Raw genomic sequence first — 19593 nt, 5'->3', positions numbered from 1 at the left:
GTTTCGTCCTTGTCGGAAACCTTCCAGCACCAACCACCTTTCACCGTACTACGCAGGCACTACATCCAGCAAACTTGGCCATTTGTTGCTCTTTTGGGAATCGTACTTGTGTGCTGTAGGTCAGTCACGATCAAGTGCACGCTTCTGTGATCTTTCATCTAGCGGACGTGGCCACCCTGCAGTCGAACACGTTACATAGCGTGTTGGACTTGGCCGTCACACTCGCCACGTGATGTTTGCTGAAACATCTGTCCTCTGTATTCGTTCCAGCTTGACCAAGATATCCAAATTCCCTCACCACCTCAATGGTTTGACCGTCCATACTGAACCAAGTTGGCTCCTTTGCAAGCATTTGATTGTTGAAATATATCTGAGTTTTGGTTTTCTCGAAAGATCTCGTCAGTCCAAAACGCTTACAGGTCTAACTGATTTGATTTCTATTCAAACCATTTTCAGCCTCGTATCATAAACTCCACCACATGCAAAACACTTCAGTCTGGATGGTAGCAAGATCGAGGATGTGATGATGCATCTACGTGGGTAAGCTAATATCAAAAAAATCTAAACGCTCTTTTGATAGAGCACATCAAAGGCAGCAGCAAAATTCACGGAGCTTAGATCGGTGCTTATAGACCTCAAGGTCAACGTGTCCGTAAGAAGAAAGCTATTGGAAATGTGTGGTAGATTTCCTCCCTGGGATCTGGAGGACAAGCTTGGCTTCCAAGACGAGGAAGATGGAAGTGTGTTGGTTTCAGTGTTTGAGAAGTATGGATGGAGAGGACGTAATTTAGAAGAGCGACAATACTAGTTTGTGTCCTCCAATGATGACGGAGAATATTGTGAAAACCACACCCCTGTGGAATTTCATCCATGCACACCGTCTTGGGTATATTAGACGTGCATTAGTCGAGCCGAAAAAACCACATGCATCAAAAATTGATGTTTGCCAAACCTCCCAGAAAATGGGATCATGACCCGCGGTAAAGGTCTCTGAAATACTACACTTACCGACTGAACAGGTGAAGAAGTTGACCATCAAAGTTGGAGTTCACCAACTTGGTGTGTGGTCAAATTAATTTGCCTGACTCGCTTCAGTGAAGTTGATGGAGGAACTCTGAGGACAGGACTGATTTTAGAGAACAGAACATCGGTGTCCAGAATCCGTTTGAAGACTTTGGTTCTTCGTGTTTGAGCACAGCGTCGTTGCTCTCTTTGGGTGAAGATGTGTTGAAATTAAGATTCATTCCCCAGGCATCGGCGAAAGAAAAATTATACTCCTATAAAATTCTTATTTATTTACTAGTGTATTAATACTTTACTCGTACTACTTTCGTTCGTACCAATATTGTAAGTTATGTTTAAAAAAAAAAAGTACGTTTTCAATCATATACAGTTGTGTTCAAAATAATAGCAGTCCAACATGACTAACCCGATCAATCACTGTTTTTGGTAGAAATTATATTACTACATGGCAAATAATTTACCAGTAGGTGTAGTAGAGTCATAGAAAACCAACAGACCCAACATTCATGATATGCATGCTCCTGAGTCTGTGTAATCGAATAATTAAGTGAAAGGGGCGTGTTCAAAATAATAGCAGTGTGGAGTTTAATTAGTGAGATCATTCATTCTGTGAAAAAACAGGTGGCAATCAGGCGGCACAAATTTAAGGATGAAGCCAGCACATGTTGTACATCCATTTCTCTCTGAAAACCTGAAAAAAGGGTCGTTCCAGACATTGTTCAGAAGAACAGCGTGCTCTGATTAAAACATTGATTGGAGAGGGGAAAACGTATAAAGAAGTGCAGAAAATGATGGGCTGCTCGGCTAAAATGATCTCCAGCGCTTTAAAATGGACAGCAAAGCCAGAGAGACGTGGAAGAAAACTGAAGACTACCATTCGACTGGATCGAAGAACAGCCAGAATGGCAAAGACTCAGCCAATGATCAGCTCCAGGGTGATCAAAGACGGTCTGAAGTTACCTGCGAGTACTGTGACAATTAGAAGACGCCTGTGTGAAGCGAATCTATCGGCAAGAAGCTCCCGCAAAGTTCCACTGTTAAAAAAAAAAACAAGACGTGCTGAAGAGGATACAATTTGCCAAAGAACACATCGACTGGCCTAAAGAGAAATGGAGAAACATTTTGTGGACTGATGAAAGTAAAATTGTTCTTTCTGGGTCCAAGAGCCGCAGACAGTTTTTCAGACGACCCCCAAACACTGAATTCAAGCCACAGTCCACTCTGAAGACAGTGAAGCCTGGTGGTGCAAGCATCATGATATGGGGATGTTTCTCTTACTATGACGTTGGGCCCATTTATCGCATACCAGGGATCATGGATCAGTTTGCATATATCAAAATACTTGAAGAGGTCATGTTGCCTTATGCTGAAGAGGAAATGCCCTTGAAATGGGTGTTTCAACAAGACAACAACCCCAAACACACCAGTAAGCGAGCAGCATCAGGGTTCAAGACCAACAAAATGAAAGTCATGGAGTGGCCAGCCCAATCCCCGGACCTTAATCCGATAGAAAACTTGTGGGGTGACGTCAAAAATGCTGTTTCTGAGGCAAAACCAAGAAATGCAGAGGAATTGTGGAATGTTGTCAAATCATCCTGGGCTGGAATACCTGTTCACAGGTGCCAGAAGTTCTCAGAAACCATGGTTATACAACTAAAATATTCGTTTAGTGATCCACAGGAATGCTAAATCCTGAAGATATTTTCAGTTTATACAGTAAATATTTGAGTTTGTAATGAAAAATGCAGACGCTGCTATTTTTTTTTGAGCAGCCCAATATTCATTTTTCTTCATTTTCTGTAAAGTAATTAAAATATTCATACATTTTTCTTCATGTTTTGATGTAGAATATAATGTGCAGTGTTCCCAATGCATGGAAATAAAAACTATTGTAAGGATTTTGAGCTTTACTCACGTTTTTAAACATACTGCTATTATTTTGAACACGACTGTAGGTCAAGTAGTCAGTTTTTGAAAATATATTAAAAAAAAAAAAAGATACCAAGATCCACAATATCTTGGCGTGTTGTGACTTGATGTAAAATTATTGCAGTATTAAATTGTCATCCAGCGCTAACTTTTTTTTTTTTTTATATAAATATATATTACTAGAGCGGCAGCTACAATTATCAACACCTTAACAATCTTTTAGCCGTTGCAGAAGTAGAAAAGACTTTCAGTCCGTAAATTGGGCATGAATAATTCCTCAAACTTCCACTGGGGACAAAAGTTGGTTCCTGATTACTTAGCGTATCAGATCACGTGACCGCGTTCCACAATTATCGACACCTTTTGTCTGCAGTTATTGACACGTTCCACAATTATCGACATCCAGATGATTGATTTTTTTATATATATATATATATATATATATATATATATATATATATAAATAAATAAATAAAAAGGTATGTGGTATTAAGTTAACAAAACAGTTCTTATTTAAAATTAGTTTTCCATAGACTTGTATTTAGTACAAAATATCTTTTATATAAAATATATGGATGTCAGTCGGGGATCCCAGACGTCTGCTATTTAGCGGAATTCCGCTATTCTTCTAGCCAAAGTGTTTTTTGTTTTTTTTTAAATCTCTTGTATATCTGTTAAAAATATGTTTAAGTAAAATGACCAGCAGAATACGTTCTGATTTGGTTTGCTTGTTTAGTGATGTTTTCGTCGGCTTCGTTTGTTCTCGTTGACCTTCGGGAACACTCGGAAGTTAAACTGATGTAAATACCGCGAGACTGTACGCGATAGAACGAGAAAGCAATATGGCTGCGCCCATTTGCTAGAAAACGTGTTTTAACTCCGTTCGTGCTTTTGTTTCTAATGCGTTGGACTTGATTCAGAGCACTGCAGGAACATCAGAAAAAGCAGAAGGAAAGATCAGAGAAAACTGGAGGAAAGATCACAGAATGCACACCAGAAAAGAGCATTAAACTCCTCTGCAGTGAAACCTTCCAAAAAGACAGAGGTTTAAATCAAATATCGCCAGTATTTGCTGTACATATGTATATATCTAACATTACTGATTTCTGCTCATTATTCATGATTTTTGAAAAATGAATGTGGCTTATATTAGACTAGTATTGACATTAACTCGAAACAAAAAAATAAATGAGATGAACTATGGATACTATTGTACGGAAGCCGCGAGAGGCCCTTCATATAATCCTTTTTTTAAATTTTTTTATTCACCTTGTTATCCCGAGATAACGATATAATAATTAATTCAGGATCTCGAGAAAACAACACAACTAATTCGAGATCTTGAGAAAACAAAACAATTATTCCGTGATCTTGAGAAAACAAGACAGTTATTCCGTGATCTCGAAAAAACAAAATTATTTCATGATCTCGAGAAAACAGCTGAGATTTCTAGCAGAGCTGCGCCCCCTGTGGGTCAGACAACGAAGACTTAGAAATTGGCGGACATGTAACAGAGCAGAAATGGCTTTTTACGATGCCTTGAGAGAGAGGGGGGGGGGTCCCAGAGGAGATTATTCCAGACATTCTAATGACCAAAGTTGCGTCTATACAGAATGAGAAATAGCCCCAAAGTCAGCGTATCACAAGTCTCTTGGCGCACCTGAATGAACCATTTCTCAGCTGTTTACTCGAGATCACGGAATAATTGTTTTGTTTTCTCGAGATCTCGAGTTAGTTGTGATGTTTTCTTGAAATCCTGAATTAATTATGTCGTTATCTCAGGATAACAAGGTGAATTAAAAAAAAAAAGGATTGTATGAAGGGCCTCTCTCGGCTTCCGTACTATTGTTATAACAATCAGTGAAATATTTAGGCAAGTATATTCAAAGCTACGTTTTCGTCTAATTTGTATAAATAACTTTTTTTTTTTTTTTTGCCAATTATGTCATTGATTACAAAATATGGCATCAAGTAGATACTCGTTGTTAAATTCTGTTTCTTTTCTATGTTAAATCTATGTAAAAAATGTGTTCTATAGCATCTTTAAATGTTAATCTCAACAGCTTTAGGGGGCTGCGACCCCTGCTGATAGTTTCTTACATTCCTTTATTTTTTTTTTCAATTCCTGCTGGGATCCCTGGTCAGTGTTTACGTAAATGAGGAAGTAATTCTAATCTTTGTAAACAAATGAACTGATGATTAACCTGCATCAAATCTTTTTTTTTTTTTTTGTATTTTGTTAATCATTTGTTTGTATTAATTTCTAGTTTTGTAGTTTACCAATAAGTGTCAACAGGGAAATGACCTTGTAACCACATGACAATCCAGGTCAAAGGTCGCATGAACCAAAATATAAAATGTCTCCTGATATTGTGGTCGATATTTACAACAAACTGCAAAAAAAAATTTCCTAATGGAATAGAAAAATCTGAATGTTTCAAGCGTGCAATTTTTTTATATGCTAGGAATTTAATTCTGGTCTAATTCTATTTATTGCAATCGGATTCCAAATACACTCAACATTCCATTCTATTATGAATCAGGAAAAAAAAAATTTAAATATAAAAGCACTTCATCCATTTCAACAACGTTACACAAAGATCGATCCATAACAGCTGTAAATGTCCCTTAATCCCACAGGGTGTCGATAATGGTGGACACCGGTGAAAGCGATCACCATTATCGACACCTCGCGTGATGTCTCAAATGCGCGTTTAGATACAAAATGGCGACTGTCAAATGAAAGCGTCGGAAACAAAGGTTTCGACGAGGAGCTCATGAAATATCGCTGAATTTGAATCTTTCCAGCACGCTTACCTGCGATGATGACATCCAGGTTTTCCTCAGATTGCTGATCGTGCTGGGGGGGGGGGATTTCCATCTCCAGTAACGAGCTGTGTCGTCAGACAAGATGAAAGGGTGAGGGCGGTCTTTCGGTTGATTTTGATTAACCAATAATAACTGTTGGAACTGAAACTCACCTTTTGTAAAATTGTTTATTGGTAAATCTGAAAAGGTGTCCAATTATGGACTGTTGATAATTGTAGCTGCTCCTCTAGTATTAATACTTATGGTGTATAACTGAGATTACCACTTCTGCTGCTGTATGGACCCATTTTATTATTTGTAGGACTATTACGTTCATTAAGTAACTATTGCTAATTAGTAATAGTATTAAGAGTAGTTTTGAAATGTATATTATATTTTACTACTTGCATTACAGCTACTACTCATTACTTGATGTAGTACTCAGACTATTTATTGTTGTTTTACTGCACTTAGTATTTTCCTACAATAATACTGTTGTGTGACAACAAATCGCGATATAAATTTGACTATCCGAATCAATGAAATAAATGAATCGTGATTTTATAATCAGCCTGCGTAATCTGTTTTTCCTAGCTGCAATTTTGTTGTTCAGACAGCAGAGGGTGCATACAATAAAATACAATAGCAGGAATACACGTGACTTCATCATAGGCAGAAGTAACACAGCTCTAATGCCATGAAAAAAACAAATTAAATGTGAAGGAGCTGTTGTGTGATTTGTGTACAAATAGATTTAACAAGTTAGCGCTCTCTTTATTTTTACAGACTGCTGAAAGATAAAGACGAGAGATGTTTTTTTTTTTTTTTTTTTTAAAGGAAAGGAAATGTTATTTACCAGCTGGGAGGTCCATATGGTGAAATACCGTGACCGAGGTCTTGAAAGTACTGAGCGAGGCCCTCTGGGCCGATGTCACGGTATTTCACCATACGGACCGACCTTAAGCTGGTAAATAATATATTTATTTTTATCTTTACCAAATTCTAACAGAAAACGAGAGCGCCCGAAAGGGAAAACCGAGCCGAGCCGCCATTTTGAATCCTCATTCACGGCTGTAATGCAAATTGCTTCCTCCTCGGTATACAAGTGCACTTCCATGGCAGGAAAAAAAAACTACATTTTGCCGCCTATGTAGTCCCCTATTTATACAAATAGGAGTCATTCAGGATTTAGCCATGTTTTTGCTCGGCGTTAGCAACAGTTAGAGGTTTTTAGCTTTCTCCTGAAATGTTGTTTTTTTATTTCGTCTTCCTCAGGGGAGTAAAACTCGCTTTCGCTGTGAACACTGTCATTATCGCTATCCATGCTGTAACATTAATGCTATCATACTGAGAAATGCGAAAATAAATGTTGACACAAATTGTTACTATGTTTGTGAACGAGCGAGTCGCCTGGGGTCCATACCGTAGGATACGGACCTGCTCGCCAGCCAATCAGAGCGCAGGATTTGATGGAAACCGGACCGCGAAAAAATTTAATTATGAAATTATTCCCTTTGTTAATTAGTATTTTAGTTAACAGGCTATTGTATTGTACTCAAACCTTTACAAATGTGAGTATTGGGTATTAAGAAAATGAAAAGGTTTTGGGTGTTTTTTTTTTTTTTTTTAAACCAAAGTAATATTTCAGTTGATGAAGAATAGAGGAGAGAAATTTAATATATTAAAAATGTGCTGCTTGGTTATTCAAACTTGGCTTTTTTTTTTTTTTAAATATTACTTTATTAACTGTAAGTTATTAGCAGGTTGTGTGAAGGATTGATCCACACTTCCACTTGAGTGGCTTGTTAACGCGATGGCTGCTGGAGTTCCACATCATTCAGCTCTGCTCTTTGTTCCCTTCTTCCCCCCCTCACAGATTCCCACAAACATAAAGACAAGCATAAAGACAAAGAGCACAGGCACAAAGACCATAAGAAAGACAAAGAGCGTGAAAAGTCCAAGTACACGAACAGGTAAACTTCCACTGCTTTACTTATTCACTGCTGTGTGTCGGTCTGTCCATGCACACTCCTCCTCTCCATACACATCAGGAGTGGTGATCGGATACAGGACTGGATTTTATGGTGTCTCGAGTAAATCTTGAATGTTTTAACTCTTAATTAAACGAATAAATGCATTACAGTCCACTCGATACGGATTTATTTTTACAGCAAAGTGTTAAATGTGTGCAGGAACATTTTTCATATATTTATTGAAGATGGAATTTATTTTGAAATTTGTTGTTTCTGACCTTTTGTTTGTTGTGGAAATCACAAACTTCGAACCTGTTTTGGTTTTGTTTTTTGGTCCCTAATGGCTTCCCAGACTTTATCATCTTTTAAGAATCGGGGCTCTAGAACCATAGATGTACATAGAAGACTAGATGCCTCGTCCCCGTTGCCCGTCAACGAAGTCGAACGTCCGCACATGGCGGCCATCTTACCTCAGACAGCTGGCTTACCCATTACATTGTGTTGGTAGCGATATGTACTTTTCAGATGACCATAACGTCCTCAAATTTCAATCGATATTCAAACGGTTTGGTTTGTTATATAAAAAAAAACACAAACGGAAGTATGTATTTATGATATTAATGATGAATAATCATTTTATGTTTTAAAAAAAATACATGCTGAAATTCCTATGCTATGAGAAGCCTAACGCTGCATACTTATGGATAACTGCGGCCTTAGGACAAATAACCATACAATTTATTTCCAATTTTTAGTGAAAATATTTTTATATGTGATAGGGCCGTAGGGGAAGCTAAAGTTAAATAAACAGCTTACTCACTTACAACCTCACACCCAAATGTAACAATACAGTATGATACTGTTGTCCTAGCCCGGCTGCTCATATCAGGAACTGTATTGGACATTATTTCACTAAGTAAATAACGCTACCGATTATCCTTAAAAAATGTATTATCTTACTGGTGAAAGGTGATCCCGCGTGCCCTACTTTCCAGACATCACCGGTTCGAGCAACCGAAAGCCACGCAGAAGTCTGGCATCTCGTCACAGTCAGTAATTTAATTTCCTCTAGAAATCATAATGCAAGTTGTTTTAAATTAACCAACCCGAAAATGAAAACCATGTGCAAGTGCAACTTCAGTTATTGAAAATATTATCTCATGACCTTCCATGTAAAATTACTTGGTGCTACGAGCTAGCCTAGCATGAAACACAACTTTGCCAAAGCTGCAGTAAGTCGTTTTTGAAGAGAAAAGGTACGATTTTAGCATGTTCAAGCACCCAGGATTACAACCACATTTAATAATGTTTTAAGAAATCAAACCATTTGTATATACGTCAAAATTTCAGCGAGATAAGAGTATAAACATTTAAGCATCTCAATGGTCTTACCTCAGTGTACTGCAAATTCTGTGGAAAAGCTTGCCTGTTGTAAGATGGCCGCCCTGTGCGGACGTTCTGGAATACGCGGTGAGTAGGGCTGTAACAATATGCGTATCGAAATCGCGATATGCAGAGCCACGATCCGTATCGCGATACAAGAAGGCAGAATCGCGGTACACCCTTTCAAACTTCTCCTCAGCCCAGAAACAGAGGCGCTTCCAAACTTCAATTTATGAATACTTTACTTTTTATTTAAATTACATTTTAAACTTACTTAAATTACTTTTATTTTTTTATATCTATTAGTAAGTCGTTTTTTCGCCGACCTGCGACAATCTTCTGCGAGTCACGCAACGTCCACACTCGCCACTGGCAGAGCATTCATTTCTTTTAAGCGGTCGCCATTCTGGTTGCGACGCGGGGAGCGAATCTGTAAACAAGCAGCTCATTGGCTGGCTAGGTGTGCCACAAGCCAATCACTTGACCGGAAAGGCATGCAGTGTTGCCAGATTGGGCGGGTTTAGGTGCTTTTTGGCTGGTTTTGAACATATTTTGGGGTGGAAAACGTTAGCAATATCTGGCAACACTGAAGGCATGTCTGCTTGGGCGGAAGCCTTCTGCGGCAGTTACGTTTTGACACGCGAGCAACGTTTCACCATAAAAATTCCGTAATTTCCATCTGTTTTCCGCGATCTCAGAAAATCATTGGCCCTATGAGAGTGAGACAGTGAGGGAGCCGGCACCCCCCCCCATAAAAAAAAAATCTTAACGGATTTACATGATTTGGAAAAAGAACCGAAAAAAACAGAGCTTCCGGCTCAACAGTATTATTTTGAGAAATAAAACAATCTTTGGATATACATTTGTTCATTTTTGCATACATATTACTCATTCTCTGCAGTGGTCTGAATTATTTGTTATTAAATAGTTAATGTAAGTAAGTAAATGTTAATAAGTCAAATTTACTACTTTAAAAAAACCATTTAAAAAAAAATCGTGGGCGTATCGAATCGTGGGTCAAAAATCGCGATATGAATCGAATCGTGAGTTGGGTGTATCGTTACAGCCCTAGCGGTGAGGCATCTAGTCTTCTATGTATATCTTGTCTAGAACACTCAATGTCTAATTATTTCAGATATTTAGTCACTTTTTTTGGCCCCAATGGCTTCCCAGACCCGTATTTATTTGTATATTTTTAAGAATCGTGGCTCTAGAACACACAAGAACATCTAATTCAGAATTCATAGATGGATAAAATGAGTGACTCTGTCTGTCCCCTTTCTTGATCCAGAAATAGTTAAATATACTTGGTTTAGTCCATGTGATCCTCTTCTCCTGTCGATGTACACTACATATGATGATTTATATGCCCCATTTTCTTTTTTTGCGCTCTCGGTGTGATAAGGAAGTCCTTTGTCCCTCCCTGACTGCTCTCGATTGCCCTCTCGGAGTCCTGTTCTGTCACTAATGGCTGTTATTCATAAGATCCTCGACGCGCCTAAACACGATCCCAGAAGTGTGTGAACGTCTCATGGTAGTTTCAGTGGTTGCTGTCGAGGTTTATTCAGTGTTCTTCAGTGCCGCGTTCACGTCAGGGTCCAGGCACTTTATGCTGATCTTAAACAAGAGGAGGGGACAAAAACAAAATGGCGGACAGTGGGACAAAATGTTAAATTAGCATCTGTTATCTTTATATGACCCTGTAAAGTAGTTTGAGAGGGAGAGATGCACATTTGAGGACATGAAAAGTTGCTAAAGGAAGTTTTATCCATTTCACTTTATTTATCTTTATGTACAGTGAGTCGAAGGCGTGTAACAAATGTATTAGAATTTAAAAAAGCGTTAAACTTTTATAATGGGTAAATATCAGATATCAAGGAGGTCTTGTGTAAGACAGAATTAAAATGTCATTAAGTCAAATATAACGATGCAGTTTAACTCCGATCAATAATTATGGGAGAAATGTAAAGATGATAAATGACCATGAACGTCAAGGCTCATATAAAACACTATAAATCATAATGAGAGAAAATTGGTGTAATTGTATAAACACGAGACACGTAGACACAATATACAGCTAATTTAATTTTTAAAGAAAATGGAAGGTTATTCAGATGGTCAGTGTGAAAATGTGGACGTGACCTTGAGTTTAAATTGAAAGCTGTGGAATAAAAGGAGAAGAAAGGACTAGAAACAGGAAGAACACCTAAACTTACCCCCCCCCCCCCCCCCCAAAAAAAAAAAAAAAACATGGTACATATTCACTTTTAAATTGGAGTGTTTATGATCTAGAATATTATATAATACTGAAACCTCTATCAGATTAGTTTTAAATGTTGGTGGTGATAAACTGCATATTTAGTAGTAGTAGCATCAATGAAGAGATTAACCTGAAGTTGCACACTGTTGCACTTCCTCATTTCCGTCCAATCAGAATGCTGTGGGTGTGTCCTAGTGCAAAGTGATTTGGACCACAGCATATAAAAAGGCTCACTGTGACCGAGAGGAATCGAACCCGCACCGTACTTCAGGTTTGCGCTGAGAGTAAACCGGAGAGAGAAAAAGATCGGATTTGTGCTTGTGCTTGATTATTTATTTATTTTACACACGCGCATCAGAACATGACTCTCTCAGAAAGCAGGAATATCAGGTAATATTAGGCACGGGCCATATCCGTTCAAATAGATTAGGTAGATTGCTAGTTTTAATGCTTCAGCGACTTTTAAACAACAAATAAGAGCTGAAACGATGTTTGCATTTCGTTTGTAAAGGGAAGTGTGTGTGAGAGTAATGTGTGCACGAAAGCACTGAAGTGGAAAGAAGGTGAAAATAAATAGGTGTGGGTTTTGAAACGTTCACTAAAAATTAGCGTTAAATGAAATGCTTTTTTTTTCCTACTTTAGTGATTTTGTAGCCATCAGTGTTCAACAGATTAATGATGTGTGGGGCTTTTTTTTTTCCCCCCATTTGGTAATTAAATACATTTTGGGCTAAAATTAATAACTACTTATTAACCTCACTTGTTCGGTCTTTATGGGAAAATACTGTCAAGACCTCGGTCTGATTTTCCTGTAAAGACTGAGCAAGCGATTTGTTACTAGTTTTATCTGGCTTTTTTTTATTTCTAAGATTTAAAATAGATTCTCATTATGTGTGGTGATGCTTTCAGTCATGCGTGCAGAATAAATGGCGCGCAGTTTCAAAACTGAATTTCTGTTAGCGGGTTCTGAACGCGCTTCCTTGCTCATTTCTTGAATAGCTCGCTGACTCGTTTGTGTTTCGGCTGTTTTTGATTTCCAATTGATCTTTTTTTTTCCCCCCAACAAAAAACAAAACAGAAGTAGCTCGTGCATAATAAGACAGACAGTAATGTATGCTCATGCACAAGCAAGAAGTGATGGTTATAAACATGGTTTTTGGTGGTTTAGCCCCTTCTTGAAGGATGTTGGGCTCAAACACCAGACGTGATTTTCGAAAGCATTACAAGAACAACTTAATTCTCTTTCAGATAGCTTTATTCAATTCAGATGTTCAAACGATCAGCAAAAGCACTATGTAATAAGTCAGAAGTGAAACTTCTTTTTGTGATTTGCTCCAAACTGAGAGTGGTTTTGGCGTGTCGATTCATGTTGAAGTTAATACGCTCTGCAACAAAATCCTGCCGTGAAGCGCTTCAGTTCGGCTTTTCGTCCTACTTTGGAGGAAGGATTATCGCTCGTTTGCTTCAACATCTAATATGTGAACATTGAAAGACGAGAGGAATTCAGAATGGCTCCAAATTATTCCCAGGAAACCAGAATGTTTCTTAGAATGGCGATCAGAACGTGCTGTGAAGCTGCTCTGTCGAGCTGCCGAGATTTAGGGTGTATTCAGACCAGGATAGTTCACTTGTTTTGGTCCGAACCAAATGTTTTGTTTTTTTTTTTTCATTTTGGTGCGGTTCGCTTTCACACTGTACATTTTAGTAAGCGGACCAAAATCTGTCAACAAAGCCACGCGCCCTGAGGTCGTTCAGCTATTGGTCAGAGACGACACGCGCACAAAGCGTTAAGTTCAAAAGTAGTCACGGAGGCTTTCCGTGCTGTTATTCTTTTTAATGTCATCAAAGCTATATGTTTATTCCATTTTTTGTACAAGTAATTTATCAACGACAAAGGGCAAGGCGGCTACGGAGGATAGCGCTGATGAGCGCACATCATGTTGTGACAGTTCTGGCTCTTCATGCAATAGATGAATTTCTTTTTTGCGTCGCTAGTACCGCCACTTTTTGAAAGAATGTCCCTGATTTTAATGTAGGTCTGACGGAGTTTCTTCACTTTTAGCCGACATTGTTCTGGGGAGCGCGTGAACCCCTTCTCCTTCATTTTCTCACTGAATACAGCAAACACGTCGGCATTTGTGTGTGTTCTCTCCAAAAGCTCAGATATGTGGACATCTGCCCATATATCCACAAGGGTACGCGTTTCTTCCTCGGCCCACGTTTGCCCCCTACTCATTTTTTGTACTCGCCTACCACTGGTGACTGAACGACCCTTGACAACCGAAACAGCGTTTGCACTTTGCGGTGGAGTGTCAAGACACTGTTTCCCATAATGCTCGACAAACGACGGAAGCTCCCGAGGTACAAAAAAGCAAAACTGTCAGATTAGGTCCGGTCTGCTTTCACACCTCCAAAAGATCCGCACCAGGGTTCCTTTGGTCCGGACCGAGTCCGACCTTGCAGCTCGGTCTCGGTCCGCTTGTTTGGTCCGGACCAGAGTTCGGTGGTTTGTATTCAGACCAACCCAAAAGGTCCGGACCAAGGGAAATTTGGTTCGTTTGGTCCGGACCAAACAACGTAGGTGTGAATACACCCTAAAACGTGCAAACCCTTGATTCGGTTCAGCGAGCAACTCGGAGTTTCTTCAACTAGCTCTGCGAGTTTACAGAAGTCAGATGAAAAATGTGGTCAAAACCTTGAAGCTCAAACTTGCCTTAAAGAACAAACAAACAAAAAAAACCCTTTTTTTTTTTTTTTTAAATCTAGAATGATCCATCATGGAGGCATGTTTGATTGACTGACTTAATTCACATTTAAACATGAGGACAAGCCACCAGGGGGCAAAACCACCACATGCCTATAAATACGACACTAATCTTAAAGCGAATCATGGACGCAGTAAGGTCGGCCATCTTGGCAGCGCATTTATAATAAGCTGTTATTTACACGGGGCACACCCTTCAGCATGGCTGTTCTCTCACGCGCCCCGATACAAAAAATAAATTAGTCGTTTACAGTGAGATACGATATTGAACGATTCAATAGTGAGACTTGATATATGCACTAGTGGGTATAAGGAACTAATTAATTTAGGAATTTATATCCTTTCGATGTCTCTTAAATGTTTTGAGTGGGAGTTCTCTACGTCTTAGGGGGATCGAGTTCCACAGTGCGATGTCCATCTTTCCAACACAGTGTTCTTGTTTGAGTGCGCGTGAATATGACGGCGTGGAAATAAATAAATCACTGGTTTAACAAAGGAAATAAAATGTCCCTCAAAGTGCTGGAATGTGGTTTTTTTTTTTTGGGGGGGGAATACCTGCGAATCAGACCATCTGAACAATATATCGATCTAGTGATCACATGACCTTATCATTCGTATGTGTCTTCCACCTTCCCCCTCACAGTGAGCACAGAGACTCATCTGAGAAAAAGCACAAGGACCGCGAGAAAGAGCGAGTGAAACACCGGGAGGACTGCAACGAGAGACACAAAGAAAAGAAGAGAGAAGAGAAGGTGTGGCATTTGTGTGTGGGGGTGCTGTTTCTTTCTTTATCTCTCTCTCCACACTCCTAGTTTGTAGCTCATGTTACATTGTGGTGTCGTTCCTGGACTATTTTTAATATCGTGCTCAATCTGTACTTACCTGCTGGATATTAGGGGTGTAAATCACTGCCATCATGACGATTCGATTCAGTATCGATTTCTTAAGGCAACGATTCGATTATTTTCGATACTTAAGAATGCCCCACGATTCGATCCGATTCGATTAATTGTTTTTTTTTTTTTTTTTTTTACTTTACAGGCTAGGCTATATTTCAAATTTTAAATAAATCAACAGAAGCTGTAATATCATCAAATATTTTTGAGAAAGAATAGCAAATAACAAAAGTAACAAAGTAGTGCTCTACCTAGGCCTACTGTACACCTCATTCACCAAAAAATGCACCTGTCTTAGCTATAGATACTGAAGGGCCTTTCTTAAGCCTTACATGAAAAAAGTATTTCACAAAATCAGTGCAATGACCGCAAAAGTGCACTACCAGAGAAATGTAACAAAAACATAGGTCTATACTTGCACTTACACTGTAAAATAAAAATACTCCACAAAATCAGTGCAATAACAACAAAAGTGCATCAGCAGCAAAAAAGCAACAAAAAATAAAACATAGGCCTATCCTTCATTCACTATAAAATAAAAATACTCCACAGTCAGTGCAATGAGCCAGAATGTGCACTAGCAGCAAAAAAGTAGGCCTATACTTCATTCAATAATAGTAATTCCACAGTATCTAAGTTCACATCGACAGTCTTTACATATAGCCACATCCCTTACCAATTGTCCCTTCTCTTTGCGGAAACCGAAATACTTCCATACGAACGACTTAAAACTTTGAGGAGTGTGTAAGTCAGTTTTTTTTCTCCGCCATAACAAAATGTCTGCCCCGACTGTTTGTGAGTGTGTGTGCCCGCTGAAAGAGGGTAGGGAAGCGAAGTAGGAGGTGGAGACAAAGTAAGGTTAGCGCCACCTGCAGCACAGGAGTCAGAATTACGCCTTAGAGCAGATGACTAAAAATAGACAGGAGGTAAAATACATACAAGGATCGATTCTCTTGCGGACGTGTCGATGCATTGGATCGTCAACTGTAGGATCGATGCATCGATATGTATCGATTATTATTTACACCACTACTGGATATATATCTAAAGTCAAAAGTGCGGACACACCTCCGTCATAAAAATAAAAAAAAGGGAGTGTGAAGTGTCCACGTGCACCTGGGCTGGTTCTAGATGATGTTCAGGAAAACGTGGAGCTTGTTTTCTTTATAAAACTGAACACACTGGAAGCAGCCAAAGGATCGTTACACCGAATATCGAGGTTTGGTTTATTATTGTTTAATTGTGTAGTGTATTATTCTTTTAAACAAAGAATTTCATAAATTTAGCTTTGAAGTCATTTTTACTTTACAGCCTTTCTTTCCAGGACGTTTGCGCAGGGGTGTGTTTTTGTTTGTATAAATTTTTTTTTTTTTCCCCCCAGATTAAATCCCACAGCTCTAACGGGAAGCATAAGAGGGAGAAGGAGAACGGCTATGTCAGGTACGACCCACGTTCCTCCAAATGATGTTTTATCCACGTGCACTGGATACAAGCAGTCGTGCGCTCTGATTGGCTACTCTACTACCAGGCTATCAGCTCATATACCGAACCAACTGAGGACGAAATAAAAACTACTCAAAAACAAACCCCACCCCAAAAAATAAATAAAAAATAATAAATAAATGAAATACAAAAACAGCAACAGGATGTGGAATGAAAATATTTGATGGTCAGAACGGTTATTATTATAGCATTTTTCACAAATTGCTAATCATTTCGCCGGTTTGTTTACGTTCTAAGCGGAATCTTGGAAGTTTTGTATAAACTTTTTTTTTTATTTATTGAATTTGCAAAAAACCCCAAAAAGGCTCTGTTTTTCAAAATCCAGTGAATGTGGAGAGAATAAGTTATTCCACTCAATCTCGTCATACACGCCTTGGACAACTCTGTGCTATGCGCCTCGTCAGCTCATGTACGACTCGATTTTTTAGAATAACTTAAATATCCAGATAATTAACAATTATTCGCCAAAGGCGAAGTGAATAATAGCAGAGTTGAGGTTATTATTCACTGAGCCTGAAGCGGATAATTGTTTTAGTATAAACACACGGGTGGTGATTTAAAAAAAAAATAATAATAATAATTATTCCAAACTTCAAGGTCATCATGTAAATGTAATAGCTTTGTGTCTCTTCTCTCCGCAGGACTCGCATAAACTCCTTTGTTTTGAAACCGATAAAATAAATCCCAATCCCGCCTTCCCTTTGAATGGTTTTAGACCAAACTTCGTAGCATCTTCAGTGTTTTTGTTTTAGGAAGAGCGGTTTCATTCATCGTTTCTTCCTCACTGACGGTGACGAAGCGTGTGTATCTCTTGACCAATCGGCGTGCACGATTTCATATAATCACCTCTGTGTTTATACAAACCGATCTTGCTTCACAGCACGTCTCAAAAGTTTCCAGACGTGAACGTGGCTAGGCATGTAGAGGTTATCTGTGTTCGCGTTAATACACAATTTAAAATCGAGTTAAAGCCAAGTAACAAACGTGTGCATTTATTTGGAAAAAAGCTGAAATATTACAAAAAACGTTATGCTCACATTAGGTTTTTTTTTTTACAATCGATTCGATACAGCAATATTTCACAGAATTGAGAGAAACGCACATCTTTCAAATTTAAAGGTGGGGTATGAGATTTTGGAATAACAGTTCCCGCAAGCCATATTTTGAAAAGAAACGCCCGCCCTCGCCATGCTCCCACCCCCTGCGGCTCCACCCCTCCTCCCCCTTATAAAGCCTGAGAAAGTCCAGCTTTATAATGGGTGTCTATTGCGTTACACACCAGTGGAGCAGAGTGTAGAGAGCTTGGAAAAATAGCTCAAACTTTCTCATTTAAACTGTGTTTTCAGCCCCAATTTTCACTCCACACACACAATTTTCTCAAAAGTAGGAGCCACACTTGTCCTGATTCACACAATGTGTCTACCTACACGATAGGACTTGCAGTTTTTGAATGAGAAGCCTGAAAGTGAAGAGAGGACAGCCACGCAGCCACATAGACTCCCATTATAAACGTGGCAGAAAAGTCACTCGTTTTTAACTCGCTCTAGTGACCTCATTTTTTACACTACAGACAAAAAAATTACATCAGTGTGTTCAGGAGAGCCTTGCGGCACTCAGTGTGAAAGAATTTTGTGAATATCTCCTTCCGTTTTCGTGTAAATCCCCGTTGTTTGGAGGGAGCGCACTGAGAAAATCCTGCGCTTTGTGTGACACTCTGCTCGCATGCTCACACACACACAGAAGGGCGGGCTGCTCGCGGGCTTCAGTCTGATTGACGTGTCAGTATCCAATCATTTTGAGGTGGTACCTCGATATGATTGGATGGCGTTTTTCCTTTATTTTACACTGTAGACTGGATTAAAATATTTCGTTTTTGGGTCAAACCTTCTATTGTACTGCTTGCAACATGGGTGTGAGGAGCTTTTCAAGCAATATGGTAAAAAATACTCCTGAAAAAAATCTCGTACCCCACCTTTAAGTCACAACGTGATGCAAAGAATAAATGGAAATGCTGACTTTCTGAAAATAGTGCGCTGTGAAAGGAGAAAACGCAGCTTTAATCATGTTACATCTTGCCATGGAAACGAATCATTCACTATTTATTTTAATTGCACTTCAGGTGCGTTCCTTTAAATGACTCCTGTGTTGTAGCCATGATGATGATTTTTCACTACGATCTTCTTTTGTCCAAGACGCACAAACCTGTGTCTGTACTGCAAACGTTCATTATTATAGAACTCTAGTGCACTAAAGCATAAAACATCCTGCTCATGTAAAGTATAGACTGTTGTGTTCTGATCTATTACTGGGGTTTAATAATTTAGTCTCAAATTAAGTGTGCTCGTTTCCATGGATACGATGACTTCCTATGCTCATTCTGGATGTAGAATAACACTAACTTCATATTCTTACATATGAAATTACTAAATGAGTCGAGTTGCTGCATCAATGTTTGTCTCCACAGTCACTTCAAAGTGGAGGAGGACAACGGCTACTGCTCGTCTCCGAAGCACGACAAGACGGTGAAGAGGGAGAGGGATGACGACGAGTACGTGATGGAGGTTTTTAAAAATCTCGCCCAGGCTAAAAAGCCGTATTTAAGTACAAGCACACAAAATACATGTGTATTCACGAGCATGACTTATTATTTATTGATTTCTGATGTCCATGATGCTGAACCGAATGTGCTGCGGTATTAATGTATCGCGTTTCTGATGATGCGTTACCGAGCTTTTGGATAATTATCAAGTTCATGGCTGTAAAAATGAACCGTAGCTCGTGTTTAGCGACAGAATCAGTGCAGTGATGGGAATACGCGAAGCGGAAAGAAGCCGCTTGGGTCTCCTCTATTAGACTTTGTAATAAAAATGGTTAATTTAGCCGTCTGTTTTTAAATAGTGAAAATTTTCATGCTTTTAATAGGCGGCGCAGATGCATCGAAGAAAGGTCGCGGTCATATCGGGGAAATATAACTTTCCGCATCATCAGTCCAATTGGAAAACTGTACAAATGGAGATAAAATGCTGTGCTGCTGATAAACAGTGAATAAAGGAC

The 19593-nt window shown here is 39.0% G+C and overlaps 1 protein-coding gene across 1 annotated transcript in view; it reads left to right on the top strand.

The window, feature by feature from the left end:
• Nucleotides 1-19593, top strand: part of top1b (DNA topoisomerase Ib) — a 53768-nt gene that overhangs the window by 15248 nt on the left and 18927 nt on the right. The window contains exons 3-6 of the mRNA XM_060937159.1: nt 7637-7733; nt 14784-14892; nt 16418-16476; nt 19004-19087. Of these exons, the coding sequence (XP_060793142.1) occupies nt 7637-7733; nt 14784-14892; nt 16418-16476; nt 19004-19087 (349 nt within the window). The remainder of the gene's footprint in view (nt 1-7636; nt 7734-14783; nt 14893-16417; nt 16477-19003; nt 19088-19593) is intronic.

The sequence above is a fragment of the Neoarius graeffei genome, chromosome 13, assembly GCF_027579695.1.
Source record: "Neoarius graeffei isolate fNeoGra1 chromosome 13, fNeoGra1.pri, whole genome shotgun sequence".
Lineage (NCBI taxonomy): Eukaryota > Metazoa > Chordata > Actinopteri > Siluriformes > Ariidae > Neoarius > Neoarius graeffei.
Note: the sequence above shows the minus strand (reverse complement) of the source record. Positions and strands in the feature narration are given on the sequence as shown.